At 46.3% G+C, this 20,163-nt stretch overlaps 1 protein-coding gene across 1 annotated transcript in view; it reads left to right on the forward strand.

Annotated features, from left to right (window-relative positions):
• LOC144671845 (uncharacterized) overlaps positions 1-20,163 on the forward strand; it is a 148,006-nt gene that overhangs the window by 114,844 nt on the left and 12,999 nt on the right. The window contains exons 37-45 of the mRNA XM_078533894.1: positions 1,508-1,585; positions 5,522-5,608; positions 6,878-6,955; positions 9,972-10,049; positions 13,707-13,793; positions 14,005-14,076; positions 15,521-15,647; positions 17,554-17,681; positions 19,443-19,566. Coding sequence (XP_078390020.1) covers positions 1,508-1,585; positions 5,522-5,608; positions 6,878-6,955; positions 9,972-10,049; positions 13,707-13,793; positions 14,005-14,076; positions 15,521-15,647; positions 17,554-17,681; positions 19,443-19,566 — 859 coding nt within the window. The remainder of the gene's footprint in view (positions 1-1,507; positions 1,586-5,521; positions 5,609-6,877; positions 6,956-9,971; positions 10,050-13,706; positions 13,794-14,004; positions 14,077-15,520; positions 15,648-17,553; positions 17,682-19,442; positions 19,567-20,163) is intronic.

Below are 20,163 nucleotides of genomic sequence, written 5' to 3' on the forward strand. Positions count from 1 at the left end.
ATGTCATTCCTGCGCATGCACAGATGGTTATCAGCTGGCCATATTGCATTGGCAAAGGACAGTGTTTTTTTTGATTCTTTAATGGGATGTGGGCATCACTGGCAAGGCCAGCATTTGTTGTACATCCCTAATTTCCCTTGAACTGAGTGGCTTGCCAGGGCGTTTCAGAGGGCAGTCCGGTGTTAACCACATTGCTGTGGGTCTGGGGTTACATATCGAGTAAGGACAGCAGATTTCCTTCCCCACAGTGAACCAGACGGGTTTTTACAACAATCGATGATAGTTGCCATGGTCAACATTACTGACACTAGCTTTGTATTTATTGAATTTAGATTCCACCAGCTGCCGTGGTGAGACTGGAACCCATGTTACCAGGGCATTAGGCTCTGGAGCAATGACATTCCCACTATGCCACTGTATTCCCCCCCTAAATGCTATTTCTGTGACATCCGGCTGTTACAATTTGTGTATTACTTGCATTTCTATAGCGCCTTTCACAACCCCAGGACATGGCCTTACAGTGAATGAAGTGATTTTGAAGTGTTGTCACTAGTGTAATGCAGTGAACCCGGCAGCCATGTTTTTGCACAGCAGGCTCCCACAGACAGCAATGTGGTAAATGGCAAGATCGCCTGTATAGATATCGTTGAGGGATAAATGTTTTCGCGAGCCTGGAGGACTTCCATGGCTCTTGGTAACACTCACATCTCTGAGTCAGAGGATCATGTGTTCAAGCTCCCCACCTCCTGAGACTTAAGCATCTAATCCAGACCGGCACTTCAGTGCAGCGCTGAGGGAGATCTGCGACATCACAGCTGCCGTCTTTTAGATGAAGTGTTAAGCTGAGGCTCCACCTGCGTCTTAGATGGATACAAAAAATTCCATAGCAATTATTCAAAATGAGAGCAGGAGAGTTATAAAGTCATAAAATCATTACAGCATAGAAGGAGGCCATTCGGCCTATTGAGTCCATGCTGCCTCTCTGCAGAGCTGTCCAGTCAGTCCCATCTCCTACTCCCCCGTACCCACTCTTGCTGTGTCCCAGTAGCCCTGCAAATTTATTTCCCTTGAGTGCCTATCCATTTTCCTTTTGAAATCATTAATCGCTGTGCTCCTACAACCCTGATAATGACTTCCAGGCCACTATCAGTCGCTACGTAAAAGAACCTCTGTGCAGCGTCATGGCCAATATTATCCAACGTCACTATCTCCTCTGCACCCTTTTGACATCCTTTATAAAGTGTTGTGCCCAGAATAGGACACAGTGCTCTAGCTGAGAGCGAGCCAATGATGTATAAAGGTTTTGTACTCCATGTCCCTGTTTGTTTGCAAAGCCCAGGATCTCGCACACTTTTTTTTTTGGGGCCCTGACCAACTTTGTACCCTCGGGAGGTGAAAGGGGAGAATTAGCAGAGAGAAAGTTGACCAGATCTCACTTGTAAAAATGTGGGGCCTCGACACTGTTCGCAGACCACTGTCATTAAACCTTTTCTTTCTTCCTGAAAAGCTACTTTAAGTGAGAAAAGAGAAGGGGAAACTGCCCCTCCACTTCAGAAGAAGAAGAGGAAAAAGAATCAGGAGAAGGGTAAGAAACTTTTTTTTAACACTTGAAATTGTGTTCGCCTCAGCCTTATCAGTGACGACCATTGCTCCTTTGGGCAGGGAGCCTGGCAGACACACAGATCCCAGACTTGTGCCAGTGCAACACTCTGCCTGACCCTAAGGGACATTGATTACAGAGTGACACAATTAGCTGATTGTATCTAAATGGGATGGTATTATTGGCAGTATTAGGGCTTGCGAATATTCTACGTATCCTGTATTTCCAAGAAGTGTCACGTTATGCTTATGTCACGCCAAGCAGCCACATTTCACAGGGATGTACTTATTTCTCAGTTGACGTTTTGAGTCCGTATGACCCTTCATCAGAACTAAGACAGAAAGAAATGAGATGAAATATCAACTGGTAGAAGTGGGTGGGACAGGAGAGCTCAATAGGGGGCCAGTGATAGGTGGAGGCCAAGAAGAGACTGCCAAAGATGTCATAGACAAAAAGACAAAGGGGTGTTGATGGTGGTGGTATTATCTAAAGGATGTGCTAATGGGGACATTCAGGGAAGCAAGCTAGTGACAGATGGCCCTAGTGCGGGTGGGGTTGGAGAAGGGATCAAAATAGGCTAAAAGGTGGAGATGAAACAATAGATCGAAATAAATTTAAAAATAGGGAAAAGAGAAAAACCGCGTTTATAAATTATTGGAAAAAGGAGGATCGGAAAGGGGGTTAACTGAGTGTCCATTTATTACATCCATAATAGATTCAACATTTTGGAGTGAAGTGCTGCTTCACTTGAACGGAGTGTTTGGACCCTTGGACGTGAGGAGGGGAGAAGTAAAGCAGCAGGTGTTGCACCTTCTGCGGTTCCAGTGGAAGGTGCCGTTGGAGGGGGTTGAGGTGTAGGTGGTGATAGAGCCCTCTGTGGACCAGAGGGTCTCTGCAGAAAACCGCTGGGGGGCGGTGAAGGGAAGATGTGTTTGGTAGTGGCATCATGTTGGCAGAAATGGCGGAGGATGTTGGGGTGATAAGTGAGGACAAGGGGGACCCTATCATGGTTTTGGGAGGGAGAGGAAGGTGTGAAGGCGGATGCACGGAAGATGGGCCAGACATGGCTGAGGGCCCTGTCAACCACCGTGGGTGGAAAACCTCGGTTAAGAAAGAAGGAGGACATGTCAGAGGAACTGTTTTGGAAAGTGGCATCATCAGAACAGATGCGACGGAGGCGAAGGAACTGAGAGAATGGGATGGAGTCCTTAGAGGAAGCAGGGTGCGAGGAGCAGTAGTTGAGATAGCTGTGGGAGTCGGTAGGCTTGTAATGAATATTGGTGGACAGTCTATCACCAGAAATTGAGACTGAGAGATCAAGGAAAGGAAGGGAAGTGTCAGTGATGGACCACGTGGAAATTGGAAGCAAAATTAATAAATTTTTCCAGATCCAGATGATAGCATGAAGCGGCACCGAAGCAGTCATCGATGTACTGGAGAAAGAGTTTTGGGAGGGGACCTGAGTAGGACTGGAACAAGGAATGTTCCACATACCCCATAAAGAGACAGGCATAACTGGGGCCCATGCGGGTACCCATAGCCACACCTTTTATTTGGAGGAAATGAGAAGAGTTTAAAGAGAAATTGTTCAGTGAGAAAACAAGTTCAGCCAGAGGGAGGAGAGGAGTGACGGATGGGGATTGTTGGGGCCTCTGTTCGAGGAAGAAGCGGAGAGCCCTCAGATCATCCCGGTGGGGGATGGAGGTGTAGAGGGATTGGACGTCCATGGTGAAGAGGAGGCGGTTGGGGCCAGGGAACTGGAAATTGTTGATATGATGTAGGGCGTGAGAGGAATCGCGGATGTAGGTGGGGAGAGTCTGGACAAGGGGAGAGAGAATGGAGTCAAGATAGCAAGAAATGAGTTCCGTGGGGCAGTAACAGGCTGACACGATCGGTCTGCCGGGACAGTCCTGTTTGTGGATTTTGGGTAGGAGGTAGAAGCAGGCTGTCTGGGATGGGAGACTGAGGTTAGAAGCTGTGGAGGGAAGATCTCCAGAAGAGATGAGGTCAGTGACAATCCTGGAAACAATGGCTTGATGTTCAGTGGAGGGGTCATGGTCCAGGGGGAGGTAGGAGGAAGTGTCTGCGAGTTGACGCTCAGCCTCTGCGAGGTAGAGGTCAGTGCGCCAGACAACAACAGCACCACCCTTGTCAGCGGGTTTGATGACAAAGTCAGAGTTGGACCTGAGAGAACGGAGTGCGGCAAGTTCAGAAAGAAACAGATTAGAGTGGGTGAGTGGAGCAGAGAAATTGAGACGACTGATGTCACGCCGACAGTTCTCAATGAAAAGATCAAGAGCAGGTAAAAATCCAGAGGGAGGTGTCCAGGTGGAGGGAGAATATTGGAGGCGGGTAAAAGGATCCGTTGAACAGGGAGAGAACTCCTGCCCAAAGAAGTGAGCACAGAGACAAAGGCGGCGGAAGAAGAGTTCAGCATCGTGCCGAGCCTGAAATTCATTGAGGTGAGGGCGTACGGATATGAAACAGTCCTTTGCTGAGCACTGAACGTTCAGCATCAGAGAGGGGAAGGTCAGAGGGTATGGTGAATACACGGCTGGGGCTGGGATTGGAAGACAGGACAGGGGCAAAGGGACAGGCAGGGGTGGAGGGTCCTGGACGGGCGTTGGTGCCGATGAGTTGTTGGAGCTTGCGTTCCTTTGCACCTGAAAGAGAGAGACAAAGTTTCTTGTTGAGGCATCGGATGAGATAAAGAATAAAATGAAACTGGGGGCCAGGACAGCTTAGAGATAGGGTGAGTCGGTGCTGCTGGAGGGAGAGGTCAGTGTGTTCATATGGCGGCGCATGGCACGGAGTGTGGATCTCAGGATGCGACGAGAACAGCAGTCCGAGGAGCGTTGTATGTCCCGGATATACCTGTAATCATGGGGGGGTTCGAAACATGAGGGATGGAACTTCAGTTGGAATCCACGTGGGGTAAGTCGGAGACGGAGACAGTCATTAAGGAAGGAAATATGGCAGTGAAAGCGAGTTTTAGTTAACACCGCGTCAAACACCAGGAGAGAACAGTACTTCTTCAAGGTTGGCATTCCTGGAATAGAAGTGGCAGTCAATTAAACACTAAGATAAAAGCAAAATGCTGCGGATGCTGGAAATCTGAAACAAAAACAAAAGTAGCTGGAAAAACTCAGCAGGTCTGACAGCATCTGCGGAGAGGAACACAGTTAACGTTTTGAGTCCGTATGACTCTTCATTAGAACTAAAGAAATATAGAAATGTGGTGAAATATAAGCTGGTTGAGGGGGGTGGGACAGGTAGAGCTGGATAGAGGGCCAGTGATAGGTGGAGGCAAAGAAGAGATTGCCAAAGATGTCATAGACAAAAGGACAAATGTCCCACCCCCGTCAACCAGCTTAGATTTCACCACATTTCTATATTTCTTTAGTTCTGATGAAGAGTCATACGGACTCGAAACGTCAGCTGTATTCCTCTCCGCAGATGCTGTCAGACCTGCTGAGTTTTTCCAGCTATTTTTGTTTTTGTCTCATGTTCCTATGTCCATTCTTTCTGGTGAATGTTTTTACATAAGCATGGTGCAGAAATTTATACTTGTGACAATAAACTAAGCTAAAAAGTTATTGTTTGTACTTTTTTAAAAATGCATTATTTGTATTGGGGAGAAGTTGCCCTTTGTGATTTGAGCGAATGCAACTAATGTGTTTCAGTTCATCTTGAACACACACCACTGATATGGTGCCCTTTGTGGTTGAACATCCTCCTTGATTCCTCTCCGTCAGGGAACCACACACAAAGAGTCACTCCCCAGAGGGTGGTTGGCAAAGGCAGAACCAAACGCCAATGGGAGTCAATGTCACGAAAGGGGAGACTAGCGAACAGGGATTAAACTGGATCCCATTCGCTGATGTGCCCAGTAATATAACAAAGCTCTTTGTTTCTTAAAAGCTGCTTCAAATGAGAAAAGTGAGGAGGAAGAGAAGGAATTCATTACATCCTCGCTTCAGCAGCAGCAGAAACGAAAACAGGAAAAACGTAAGTGAATAAATCTTCTTACAACTTTTTTCTTAGCCTCTTCAAGCAACATGCTGTCTTCCCTGGCCAAGCAGACCCCAAACTCGGTCAGTACCGCTCAGTACCATGAGGGAGACATCTCCTGTTAGAGGAATTGGAATCATAGACCCCCACAGCACAGAAGGAGGCCATTCAACCCATCGAATCAGTGCAGCCTCTTTCAAAGGGCCACCCAGTTAATCCTATTCCCCTCCTGCCCTTTGCCCACATCCCATTATTTTTCTTTCTTCAAGTGTTGATCCAATTCCCTTTTGAAGACCACTATTGAAGTTATTTCCACTGCCCTGTCAGGTACTGCATTTCAAATCCTAACCGCTCATTGCAAAAGCTTTTCCTCCCTGGCTCGTTTGCTAATCAACTTAAATCTGCTGTAGAGATGTATTACCGAGAGGCTGCTTGAGTTGAACAACAAACTCTATTTACAGAGCTGCTGGATTAGCTGCAGGCCTCTAGCAAGGCTCCAATACACTCTCTAGACAAGGAAAACTCTGCCCCTTATAAACTTCTCCGTGCTTGGTGCTGATTGGCTGTTCTGACCACGTGACCCTTACTCCGTAAGGCTGGCCTTAAAGCAACAATCACCACATCTGTGTTCTTTGGTCATCAACCTTTCAGCCACTGGGGATAGTTTTTCTTTATTTACTTAAATACCATTCTATTCAATGTCCCCCGGCCTTCTCTGCTCTAAGAAGCACAAGCCCAGCTTTGGTCCACCCATGGAACTAATCCTTCATTCGTGGAAGCATTCTCGTAAACCTCCTCTGCATCTGCTCTGAAGGCTTCACACCCTTCCTAAAGTGTGGTGCCCAGAATTGCACAGTACTCCAGCTGGGGCTGAACTGCTGTGGTACGGTTCAGAAGGGCGCCGTTCAGCCCATCGAGTCTGTGCTGGGATGTGCCACTTCATTGGTATTGCTGCGCTGGGTTACCAGTACCTGCTTTTAATTGACCCAAAGGACATAAAAAGGGTAAGCTCTTGGCAGATTTGAAGGAGTAGTGGACAGTAATGAGAAGACAACCACTGGGGGAACTGAAGAGGCCAGATGGGCGACGTTTCCAGCAAGATCTTTTAAGGGTGGAGAGTGGGGAAGGAACAAACCAGGGCCTCTAGTAGACGCTGGGCTGGAAGAGCGGGAGAGGCTGTAGGCACTCGTGTAATTGGGTAGTGGGCCTAGAGTATTCCTTGTCTAGCAAAATTATCACAAAACTCATTGTTTCTTCCTCAAAAAGTGGTTTTAAGTGAGAAAAGCAAAGAGGATGAGTGGAAGGACAAGCTGCCTGGGGTAAAGAAGAAAATTGCAGAAAAATGTAAGTAAATAAAAATAAATTTTGCTTTCTCCTCAGTCTCTTAACCCCATATCTGCTCAATGGACAAGGAGGCTGGCAGGCACTGGGTCCCAGACCCTGCCTGTTCAGCTCTACTCCTGACCACTAGGGTCACCCAGTGAAGGTTGGCTTAACTGGGGAGATGGTGGCATAGGGGTAATGTCACTGGACTTGTAATCCAGAGGCCCAGGCTAATGCTCTGGGGACATGGGTTCAAATCCCACCATGACAGCTGGTGGAATTTAAATTCTATTAATAAAATCGGGAATTGAAAACTAGTCTGATGGTGGCCGTGAAACAACCATGGATTAACAATGGTTTACTAATACCCCTTGAGGAAAGGAAATCTACCGTCCTTACCTGGTCTGGCCCACATGTGACCCCAGACCCACAGCAAATGTGGTTGATGCCCTCTGAAATAATGTGGGTGGCAAACCACTCGGTTCAAGGGCAATTAGGGATGGGCAACAAATGTTGGCCTTGCCAGCGATTGCAGCATCCCTGAAAGTGTTTTTTTTAATTCACTGGCTGTGCAAGTATATTGGCAATATTCATATTTCATTCAAATAGTCTAGTGTATAGCATGCACTTCCTGAAGTCCTAGAACGTGTCTTTTTTTTCTCAAGGCTGCATTTGCTGATAACGCTGTGCATGCACATTTTATAGAGGGCAATGTGCAGCAGGGCGCCTGCCATCTTTATAGGGGGCAATGTGCGACATGAACCCAGCTTATTAAGTTTCAAAAACACTATTGCATGCAAAATAAAGTGGCTATCTTGTGAGCTACATATTCCGAGCAACCTGGTGACTAAGGGCAGAATTTATCACTTGTCGGGCGGGCACGTGCCCGACCCAAACAAGCGTAAAATGATGCACAATGAGGCCGGGCGAGCGTCCAGCGTGGGAGTTGGCAGCGCGCCCGCCGACAATTAAAAGGCCCATTAAGGCCTAACGATTTCCGGACAGGAGAAAAGACCAGGCGGCTTTTGCAATTTTTGCAAAAACTGATCGATGGGCGGGATGAGGTTTCGATCCGTCGTTTTTTTTTAAAGAAAATGATTTAGAAATTAGTATGAAAATTTTTACATATCCCTGTTCGTGTGACGGAGTTTTTAACACGTTACAATGCTTTATTTTTCAGTTTCAAAACTGTTCATGTCCCTAAGGCAGCTCAGTGTCTCAGGGAGCTTTTCCAGCATGTACCCACATATGCGCACTTGCCCTCCTCCTCCACCCAACCCCCTCCCACCAGCTGCCACACGTGTTTCAAGCTGGGCGGGGTCTGTATTTGGCCTGCCGGCGTGAAATCGCGGTCCGGCCCCGATCGCAGGCGGCTTCACGACCGCTCCCACCCACCTGCCGAGGGCAAAATTCTGTCTTAAGTGATGTGTGAGATCCACAACCTAAGAGCATATTGCGATAACCAAGTTAGGAAGCACAATGAGTTGGCGGTGTGCTGGGTAGACTGATGTGTGCATGTCATTCCTGCGCATGCGCAGATCGGTATCAGCTGGCCATATTGCGTTGGCAGAGGACAGTGTTTTTTTTATTCTTTAATGGGATGTGGTCATCACTGGCAAGGCCAGCATTTGTTGTACATCCCTAATTTCTTTGAACTGAGTGGCTTACCAGGCCATTTCAGAGAGCAGTCCGGAGTTAACCACATTGCTGTGGGTCTGGGGTTACATATAGGCCAGACTGGGTAAGGACAGCAGATCTCCTTCCCCACAGTGAACCAGATAGGTTTTTACAACAATCGATGATAGTCGCCATGGTCAACATTACTGAGACTAGCTTTGTATTTATTGAATTTAGATTCCACCAGCTGCCGTGGTGAGACTGGAACCCATGTTACCAGGGCATTAGGCTCTGGAGCAATGACATTCCCACTATGCCACTGTATTCCCCCCCACCTCTAAATGCTATTTCTGTGACATCCAGCTGTTACAATTTGTGTATTGCTTGCATTTCTATAGCGCCTTTCACAACCCCAGGACATGGCCTTACAGTGAATGAAGTGATTTTGAAGTGTTGTCACTGGTGTAATGCAGTGAACCCGGCAGCCATGTTTGTGCACAGCAGGCTCCCACAGACAGCAATGTGGTAAATGGCAAGATCGCCTGTATAGATATCGTTGAGGGATAAATGTTTTCGCGAGCCTGGAGGACTTCCATGGTTCTTGGCAACACTCCCACCTCTGAGTCAGAGGATCATGTGTTCAAGCTCCCCACCTCCTGAGACTTAAGCATCTAATCCAGACCGGCACTTCAGTGCAGCACTGAGGGAGATCTGCGACATCACAGCTGCCGTCTTTTAGATGAAGTGTTAAGCTGAGGCTCCACCTGCGTCTTAGATGGATACAAACAAATTCCATAGCAATTATTCAAAATGAGAGCAGGAGAGTTATAAAGTCATAAAATCATTACAGCATCGAAGGAGGCCATTCAATCTACTGAGTCCATGCTGCCTCTCTGCAGAGCAGTCCAGTCAGTCCCATCTCTCCTACTCCCTCGTTCCCACTCTTGCTGTATCCCAGTAGCCCTGCAAATTTATTTCCCTTGAGTGCCTATCCATTTTCCTTTTGAAATCATTAATCGCTGTGCTCCCACAACCCTGATAATGACTTCCAGGCCACTATCACTCGCTGCGTAAAAGAACCTCTGTGCAGCGTCATGGCCAATATTATCCAACGTCACCATCTCCTCTGCACCCTTTTGACATCCTTTATAAAGTGTTGTGCCCAGAATAGGACACAGTGCTCTAGCTGAGAGCGAGCCAGTGATGTATAAAGATTTTGTACTCCGTGTCCCTGTTTGTTTGCAAAGCCCAGGATCTCGCACACTTTTTTTTTTGAGGCCTTGACCAAATTTGTACCCTCGGGAGGTGAAAGGGGAGAATTAGCAGAGAGGAAGTTGACCAGATCTCACTTGTAAAAATGTGGGACCTCGACATTGTTCACAGACCACTGTCATTAAACTTTTTCTTTCTTCCTGAAAAGCTACTTTAAGTGAGAAAAGAGAAGGGGAAACTGCCCCTCCACTTCAGAAGAAGAAGAGGAAAAAGAATCAGGAGAAGGGTAAGAAACTTTTTTTTAAACACTTGAAATTGTGTTCGCCTCAGCCTTATCAGTGACGACCATTGCTCCTTTGGGCAGGGAGCCTGGCAGACACACAGATCCCAGACTCGTGCCAGTGCAACACTCTGCCTGGCCCTAAGGGACATTGATTACAGAGTGACGCAATTAGCTGATTGTATCTAAATGGGATGGTATTATTGGCAATATTAGGGCTTGCGAATAGTCTGCATATCCTGTATTTCCAAGAAGTGTCACGTTATGCTTATGTCACGCCTAGCAGCCACATTTCACAGGGATGTACTTATTTCTCAGCTTGCTCAGCTCCCAGTGTTGCCTCCAAGGTAATGCTTACCGACCTGATTTTTTTTTAGGACTGACGTTAAATTTTTGGCCCTTTTCCCTTCCCTGGTGCAGTCCTGACAAGTCCATCTCCCAACCTGCTACCACTCATCCCACACCCGACGAGCTTAGGGGGGTGAAACGCAAAGCAGTGGAAGAGAGAGGCAGAATGAGACAGGGACAGGGGAAGGACAGGAAAGCTGAAATGGCAGAGAAGAACAAGTGGAGAGAGACACTGGCGACGGGCTGTAATTGAGTGTCAGCTGCCGCTCAGTGGACAGCACTCTTGCCGTTGAAGCAGAAGGGCTTCCATTCCAGGATTGGAGCACAGAGATCAAGGCTGGCTCCTCAAGTGCAGCACTGAGGGGAGTGCTGCTCAGAGGTGCTATCTTTCAGGAGCCACATTAAACCGAGAACCTGTCTGCCTTCCCGTGGGGTTGTAAAGATTCCATGGTGCTACTTCAAAGAAGAGTAGGGGAGTTCTCGCCAGTATTTTGGTCCAATATTTATCCCTTAAGCCACATCAGAGAAACGTTATTTGCTGATTAAGACATCACTGTTTGAGGGAGCTTGCTGTGGGCAGCTTGGCTGCAATGTTTCCCACATTGCAGCAGTGACTACACTTCAATGGCTATAAGTTGCTTCGGGAAGTCCTGTGTTCATGAAAGGCACTACATAAATGCAAATCTTTCTGTGTTAATATTCCAGTTAATTGTCTGTGTGACTGCTCATAATCAGTTGACACGCTTTATACTTTTTTTTTAATTTGTTCATGGGATGTGGCCGTCACAGGCTAGGCCAGCATTTATTGCCCATCCTTAATGGCCCTTTTTCAGAGGGCATTTTAAGAGTCAGCCACATTGCTGTGTGGGTCTGGAGTCACCTGTAGGCCAGACCCGGTAAGGACGGCAGATTTCCTTCCCTGAAGGATATTAGTGAACCGGATGGGTTTTTACAACAATTGACGAGGCTTTCATGGTCATCATCGGACTTTTAATTCCAGGTTTTTATTGAATTCAAATTTCACCATCTGCCGTGGTGGGATTCAAACCCAGGCCCCAAGAGCATTACCCTGGGTCTCTGGAATACCAGTCTGCCACCGCCTCCCTTTAACCTCTACGCTGCCATTTCTGTTCTTGTATTTAAGAGATTGGACGAGCAATACAGAGATCTCGAGTTCTAATCCAACCATGGCAGGTAGTGAAATTAACATCAATTTGCCGAATTATTGTTAAAACCCAACTCTTTCACTAATGTCCCTCCTTCGGGGAAAGCAATTCCTCAATGGAACCCAGTCTCCTACAGGGAGTCCTCACTTAAAGCGGTGGCTGTGCTCCTGAAAATCGCCACTTTTAATTGAAACCCCTTTAAGTGAAGCATAGTTTGGAATCAGTGTTAAAGCCAGAGTTAGGTTTCTGAGGACAGTTGTTATCCTGAAAAATCAATGTAAAAATTGAACCATACGTGTGCTGCGCTGTGCGTTCCTAACTAAAATAACCTGCAAAATAAAATAATTCACTGAATATAACAAATTCTGTATAAATTTAAACACAGGTACAGTGCAGTACAGAGCAGCACCCCTGTATAGCAAAAAATTATTTTAAAAACAGGAGTCCACAGCAGCTCCTCAGGTACATATAGTACAAGCAGCAGAGAAATTTGAAGAACAAAGTTTATCGTACAGTACCTGCACTGTACATTGCAGTACTGCACAGTACACCGGAGAATTCTTTCAAAAAACAAAGTCCACAGAGTTCCTCAACTAGTACAGTAAAAAAAAGAGTTTAAAAATGAGGTTTATTTGAGGACATGGAGCACCTGAAATGTCAGCAAAGATTGATATTCCTCAAATGTACAGTAAGGGCAAAATGGCACCAGCACAATCACAAATCGGACTCTACTCTCAGAATCACTGGGCCTGGTCATGTGATGACATCGTGCAGGGTGGGGCCCACATCTGTTAAAATAGTGTTAATAGTAAATAGTGTTAAAAAAACACTGCACTTTAACTAGAACCCAGCCGTAAAAAATTAAGCCCTTTTTAAACGAAACCACTTTAAAAGGGAACACTTAAAACGGGGACTCCCTGTACATGTCCCATGCTCTGTGGTTCAACGTTGGTGCACATATAGAAAATACTGCCTTTCCTGTGTTGCCCACATTGCGCAAACAAGTTTTTAAAAACAAATAGTAACGGAAAGAAAGGCTTCAGATATGGAGCAATAGTGAGTAAACGGAGGTGAGATATAGATGATGAGATAATTGAGTGGCCACTTGGGCCCATGTTGCTAACGAGCTTTGTTTCTTAATGTCCCTCTTGCACCCAGAGAGAGAGGCTTTAAAAACCCACTTCACAAAGCCACTTAGTCGCCAAAACATGCAGCTACATTGTGACATAGCAAAATTGAATGGAAGATGACAATTTAAAACGGTGATTTCTGACAGGGAAGAGTGATCAAGTGTTCTGACAACAGGAAGTAACATTTGTGGACTCGGACTCCCTGCAGATGGTTTTTGATAGCGTGTATCAATTTGGTTTTCATATAAATGCAAAATTTGGACTGGCAAGTATTCTCCCTTCTCGATTCATGGCAGTGTAATTATAAACAACGGCGATGGCCTCCATGCCTGAATGACCTGTTGATGACCACTCTCCAGACCTGCACATAACAAACGGGCATTTCGGTGAGGCCCTGAAGGATAGTTGGAACTGGGGCAACATGACCCAAGCGAGAGCCGATATTGTTGGGAAAGGGGAGGGAAAATAATTAGTGAGAAAATGAAATTGGATCTCATTTATCATAATATGAGGTTCTGTCTGTGCTTTTTTTTTTCATTCATTCATGGGATGTGGGCATCACTAGCAAGGCCAGCATATGTTGCCCATCTCTAATTGCCCTTGAACTGAGTGGCTTGCTCAGGTCACTTCAGAAGATGGTTAAGAGTCAACCACACTTGCTGTGGGTCTAGAGTCACATGTAGGTCAGACCGGCTAAAGATGGCAGATTTCCTTCCCTAAAGGACATTAGTGAACCGAGATGGGTTTTCATGGCCATTAATGATAATTTCGTAATTACTGTTACTGGCTTTCAATTCCAGATTTTATTGAATGAATTTAAATTCCAAACAGCTGCTGTGGTGGGATTTGAACCCTTGATCCCAGAGCATTAGCCTGGGCCTCTGGATTATGAGTCCATTACCGCTAGGCCACCATCTCCCCTAAAATACCACAGGCAATGAACTGGTTTTTTTTTTGAAAAGAAGGCTTGCAATCTGATTGCCCGGTCCCATTGTCACTAAACATTGTTTCTCCCTCAGAAGTTGTCTTAAGCGAGAAGAGAGTAGAGGAGGGGGAGAAGGTTGCCTCTGTGCTGAAAAAGAAAAAGAAAAAAAGTAAGGAAAAAAGTAAGTGGGATTAAACATATTTTTTCAAAAAAATATTGGAAGTTGTATTTGTTCTCGGTTCTTTGACCCCGCAACCTGTTCCATTAGCAAGGAGGCTGGCCGATGCAGGTGTCCCAGACTCTGCCAGTGCACTTTTGTGCCAGGCTGCTCTGCTCTCTGTGGTTGCCCAGTATGCCAACTGTCACTAAACTCTTATTTTCTTTCTCAAAAGTAGTTCTAAGTACGAAAAGAGCAGAGAAGGACACTGCACGTCCAAAGAAGAAGAAGAAAAAGCAGGAGATAAGTATGTCAAAGAAAACGTTAGAGAAATATTTTCTCCCTCCCCCTTGCCTGTCAGGCACCAGGATCCTGCAGCACAGAAGGAGGCCATTCGGCCCTTCATGCCTGTCATCCCCTGGAAAAGGGACTACCCAGTTCGTCCCACTACCTCCACCCGCCCCCATTCTTTCCCCTTAGCTCTGTAAAATGTTCCCCTTCAAGTATTTACCCGATTCCCTTTCAAAAATTAATAATTAAACCTACTTGCACCACCCTTTCAGGCAGCGCATTCCATAAGAACATAAAAAAATAGGAGCTGGAGTAGGCCATTTGGCCTTCGAGCCTGCTGTGTCATTCAGTGAGATCAGGGCTGACCTTCTACTTCAGCACCATTTTATTGCACTATCCCCGTACCCTTTGATGTTTTTAATATGTAGAAATCAGTCGATCTCTGTCTTGAGCATACTCGACATCTGAGCCTCCACAGCCCTCTGGGGCAGAGAATTCCAAAGATTCACTACCCTCTGAAGACATTTCTCCTCATCTTGGTCCTAAGTGGCCTGCCCCTTTGTCTGAGGCTATGTCTCCTGTTTCTAAACACCCCCAGCCAGGGGAAACGCCCTTCCTGCATCTAACCTGTCGAGTACTGTAAGAATGTTATACGTTTGAATGAGACCATCTCTCATTCTTCTAAACTCTAGAGAATAAAGGCCCAGCCTATTGAATCCTTCCTCATAGGACAATCCCTCCATCCCAGGTTTCAGTTTGGTGATCAGAACCAGATCGCAGCAACTCACCATATGGGGCGGGGGGGGAAAAAGAGTTTTCTCATGTTGTCTCTTGTTTGTTTTGCCATTCACCGATGAACAAAAATATCTTGGATAGAATCTGGCCAAATGGCATACCAGCAGGGGCCCTTATCGGGGATTAAATTTTCTCATCTCTTGCGTTGTCCAGCTTGCCCTTCTGTTGCACTCCATACATCCCTGCACCCAGTGCCAGTGTCCACTAAAGCAACTGTGTCAAGGGTTAAATTATGAGGACAGGTTGCATAAACTTAGCTGTGTGCTACCTTGGGATTAGAAGGTTGAATGCTGGCCTATTCACAGTGATTCTCGAACCTTCATGTTTGAAGCACGTTCTCAGTACCCCTCCGTGCGCTGTCCCCTCCCAGGTGAGACAACCAGCGCCCAGTCTGTGGTGATGCACCTCCAGGCTCACACCAGACCCGCCTCAGGATACAGCTCGATTATTTTGGGGTCCCAGTTTGCTGACCCCTGTTTGAGAACCACATATCCAATCGCGATGTTTAAAACGGTGAAGCATTTAATTGGGGTAGATAGGAAGTAATTCTGTTTTTGTTTGTTTTTTAGTTTTTTTGTTTTAGATAGGAAGAAACCATTTCCTTTGGGGGAATCAAAAACAAGAGGTTCTAGCACTTGACTTATGTTTATTTCTTGTTCTTGCAGGTTCCTGGTGTCTCTGCATACAGAAAGTAAAGTCTCAGGAAGCTCTGTCTGAGCTGAAGACAGCCATTGCTAATTTTCTCAATGGAAGATCAGTCGCCTACAAAGAGATTGTACTGTATCCTGATAGGTATGGCTTTGGGTGACCCTCACTGTTGGTGCATTTTGTGCGCAACAGGGAAATGGTGTCATTGCTAGGGGATGAAGTGTTTTTCTTTCAGCTCTTGGCATCTAGTGTCAGAACCACTTCCAGATCACGTACAGCACGGGGTTAAATACAGAGTAAAGCTCCCTCTACATTGTCCCCATCAAACACTCCCAGGGCAGGCACAGCACGGGGTTAGATACAGAGTAAAGCTCCCTCTACACTGTCCCCATCAAACACTTCCAGGACAGGTACAGTATGGGGTTAGATACAGAGTAAAGCTCCCTCTACATTGTTCCCATCAAACACTCCCAGGGCAGGTACAGCACGGGGTTAGATACAGAGTAAAGCTTCCTCTACGCTCCTCGTCAAACACTCCCAGGACAGGTACAGCACGGGGTTAGATACAGAATAAAGCTCCCTCTACACTGTCCCCATCAAACACTCCCAGGACAGGAACAGTACAGGGTTAGATACAGAGTAAAGCTCCCTCTACATTGTCCCCATCAAACACTCCCAGGGCAGGTACAGCACGGGGTTAGATACAGAGTAAAGCTCCCTCTACGCTCCTCGTCAAACACTCCCAGGGCAGGTACAGCACGGGGTTAGATACAGAGTAAAGCTCCCTCTACACTGTCCCCATCAAACACTCCCAGGGCAGGTACAGCACGGGGTTAGATACAGAGTAAAGCTCCCTCTACACTGTCCCCATCAAACACTCCCAGGACAGGGACAGCACGGGGTTAGATACAGAGTAAAGCTCCCTCTACACCGTCCCCATCAAACACTCCCAGGACAGGTACATGAGTGAAGCTTCTTTTCCACTGTAACATCAAGTTCCTTTGAATCGGGAAAAAGATAGATGGAGGTACATTTAAACTTCTTAACCAAGGTCTTTAACCTCCTGCCCACAATTTAACAAAGTCCCCAGCCCAGTGGTCACTTTGAATCTTGAAGAAAGACTTGCGTTTACACAATACATATCGCAGCTTTCAAAGGTCCCAACCCTTCACGCAGGCAGTGAATTACCTTGTGAAGTGCAGTTATTGTTGTGTCATAAAATGTAACAGACGTGCGCGCAGAAATACCCCACAAGCAACAGTGAGGTGACTGACTTTGAACTGTGGGGAGAAATGTTGGGCAGGGCACCAAAGAGCAAATGGGATCTTCAATGTCCACCTGAGCCAGCGAAACGGGCAGTCGAGGCCTGGGTTTAACATCTCATTGGAAAGGCAGCGTCTTCAACAATGCAGGACCCTCTCAGTGCTCACTCTGGTTTATGGGGAGCGATGGGCGGGCGGGGAGGCCACGGGGCAGGGGTGGTGTTCAACAACGCACAATATGGTCACCAGAGGCAAGACTGCTGTCAATCGTCATATCGTTTGGAAGCTTGCTTAGTCTGATTTCAAATGGGACCCAAATGAAATTGAGGGGATTTAAGCATCATCCTGTCGGTGTAGGTTCACGTATTGCTGTCCAAGAGATGAGGGGAAGCAATTCCTTCCCAAAATTCTTCCTTGCTAGGTGTCACTTCTTCATCCTGGTATTCTTTTACTAAATCATTTTTGCACCTTCTCCAGTGCCTCTATATCCTTTTGTAGACTGTCCATAGTACGGGCGTGATATTCTATGCAAGTTTAACATAACCTCTCTGCTTTTCAATTCTATCCCTTTAGAAATGAACCCCAGTGCTTTGATTTTTCTTTAGGCTCAATGACCTGCACCACAAATATGCTTAAATCCCTTCAATGTCATTGGGCAATCCCGTTCAATGTCATCTGAAATCAGACTTAGTGATTTGTGTCTTTTCTTTAAAAGAAGTCTTTTTCTTATGTAAATAACAGCTCGGAGTATTTACAAATTGACTGATTTGTGGCTGTTTCACCTTTAGCTGCTCCGCTTGTGTTGAGCTCTCCTGTGAGGATGATGTGAATGAAGCATTGCAGTTTGATCCATGCAAGATTATTGGAGAAGCAGCAAGGTTAAGCAAAGTGGAGAAACTGGGAGCTATGGTTGACAGTAAGTGAGTGACCTTTGCTACGCTTCCTTCGATTCTCAATGCTCTGCTTGAAGGCATTGATTCCTCCTGATGTAGGATTTCCCAGACACCGATGGCCCTCCAGCTCATCGGCAAAGAAGCCAGGCGATGCGTGTGAGCCTGAACAAGGAGTGTCAGAAGGCCGCGTGGCGGGCGTGCTACAACAGAGCCCTGATCCCTTCCTTTCCCAATGTCCACTGGCTAACCAACTGGAGAGTGTACCTATCACCTCTTGCAAAGGGATGTGATCCCAGATCACATATACCTGATCACATAGACGGTAACATAGTTGTACTGTTACTGGGCTAGTAAGCCAGGAGCCTGGACTATTACTCTGGAAACATGGGTTCAAATCCCACAATGGAACCTGGGGGAGTTTAGATTAAGTTAATTGATAAACCTGGAATAAAATGCTCGCCCCATTAATAGTGATCACAAAGCCACATTTGATTGTTGTAAAATCCCATCTGATTCACAAATGTCCTTCAGGGGAGGAAATCTGCTATCGTTATCCAGTCTTGCCCACAGCAATGTCACACAAGGTAAATAATATGACAGCTGGTGGTCAAAGAGGTAGGTTTTAAGGAACAACTTAAAAGGAAGAGAGAACATGATAGGCAGAAAGATTTTGGGTGGGCAATTCCAGAGCGGAGGACAGCAGCAGCTGAAGGCATGGTTGCCAGTGGTGGGGCAGTTTAAAATCAGAGATGCTCAGGAGGCCAGAATTAGGTCAATTGTGCCTAAAAAAATGTCAATCCTGACTTGAATCTGAAATGGAATAACAAGTCACTTGGTTGTATCAAACTACTACAGAAGAAAGCACTGTGGGCGTACCTATAGGACACGGACTGCAGCAGTTCAAGAGTGCGGCTCACCACCACCACCTGCAGGGCAATAAATATCGCCTTGACAGTGACGCCCACGTCCCACGAATGAATGTAAGAATAAATTGTGGCAAGTCTGCATTTCTTGCCCTCTTTCAGTCCCACCAATAATCTGTCCAAACTGTCATTTAATAGTTTCCATTGGATTGATCTCACTTCTCATGCTACAAGCAGGGTACATAAATCTCCATTGGGTGTTGTATAAAACTTAAGTCTCTTCCCATTATTTTACTGTGGAGTGCAACTGTTGCGGGGGGTCGGGGGGAGGGGCTGGTGTGGAAGCTACCAATGAACGCCAAGATGGCTTGGAATACTGGCCTTCATGGAAACAGTAAAGAATGGTGCTCCTGACTAAGTGGTAGCTGATTTACTACTTTCTGACCTGCCTCAATCTCTGTAACCTGCAGCCCCTCTCCCACTCCAATTCTGGCCTCCTTGAGCGTCCCTGATTTTAATCGCTCCACCACTGGTGACCGCGCCTTCAGCTGCCGAGGTCCTCAGCTCTGGAATTCCCCACCCAAAATCTTTCTGCCTCGCTATCATGCTCTCTGTTCCTTTTTAAGTTGCTCCTTAAAACCTACCTCTTTGACCAACAGTTGTCCCATTATATAGCTTGTGTGGCTCAGTATCAAATGTGTGTTTTGATAACATTCTTGTGAAGCCCTCTTGGGAAATTTTATGACATTAAAGGCACTACATAAATGCAAGTTGTGCGTGTTGCTGAAAGGAAATTTGTGCAGGGGAAGGGGGAGTTGAAGGAGAAAATAAATCTAGAAATGAACAGGAGCTAGCTAAAGAATACAGATATTTGTACAAACTAGGGTGGTTTTCACTTTATTATGTCTGTTTGCTTTGTAGGAAATGACCCCAGGACACTGCCCATGAAAAGCCTTCCAAGTGAAGTCTGTGCCAAAGACCTTAAAAACTTATTTGAGAGAGTTGCTGGCATTTGGATACAAGAGTGTCAGCAAATTCACAAGAGGTACCTACTCATTGAGTTGTTGTGATCAGGAAGGCACTGCCTGTAAGCGTGGCGGATGCAGATTCAATCGTAACTTTCTAAAAGGAATGAGATTGATAATTGCGAATTATTCCTTTTTTAAGGGTTATGGAGAATGAGTGGGGGAGCGGGATTAATTGGATAGCTCTGTCGGAGATCACAGACACAATGGGCCGCGTGGTTTCCTGCTGTATATCTATGATGGTGCCTGAGCCACGGGCTTAGCTTCCACTGATAAACCAAAAGAAGCAATGGCCGCATGAGGAAAAACATTTTCACGCAGCGATTAAGATCAGTAATGCACTGCCTGAGCGTGTGGTGGAGGCAGGTTAAATCGAGGCTTTCAAGAGGGAATTGGATTGTTATCTGGAAAGGAAGAATGTGCAGGGTTATGGGAAGAAGGCTGGGGAGTGGTATGAGGCGAGCCAGCGCAGACAGGATGGGCCAAAATGGCGGCCTCCTGCTCTGTAACCATTCTGCGATTCGGAGGGAGGAATCATTGCAAAACCCTGCAAATATCTCAATAGGTTGAATGGTTTCCACTTAAGTGCTGCATTAAAATGGGGGAAGCAACATTTA

The sequence above is a fragment of the Cetorhinus maximus genome, chromosome 34, assembly GCF_964194155.1.
Source record: "Cetorhinus maximus chromosome 34, sCetMax3.hap1.1, whole genome shotgun sequence".
Classification (NCBI taxonomy): domain Eukaryota; kingdom Metazoa; phylum Chordata; class Chondrichthyes; order Lamniformes; family Cetorhinidae; genus Cetorhinus; species Cetorhinus maximus.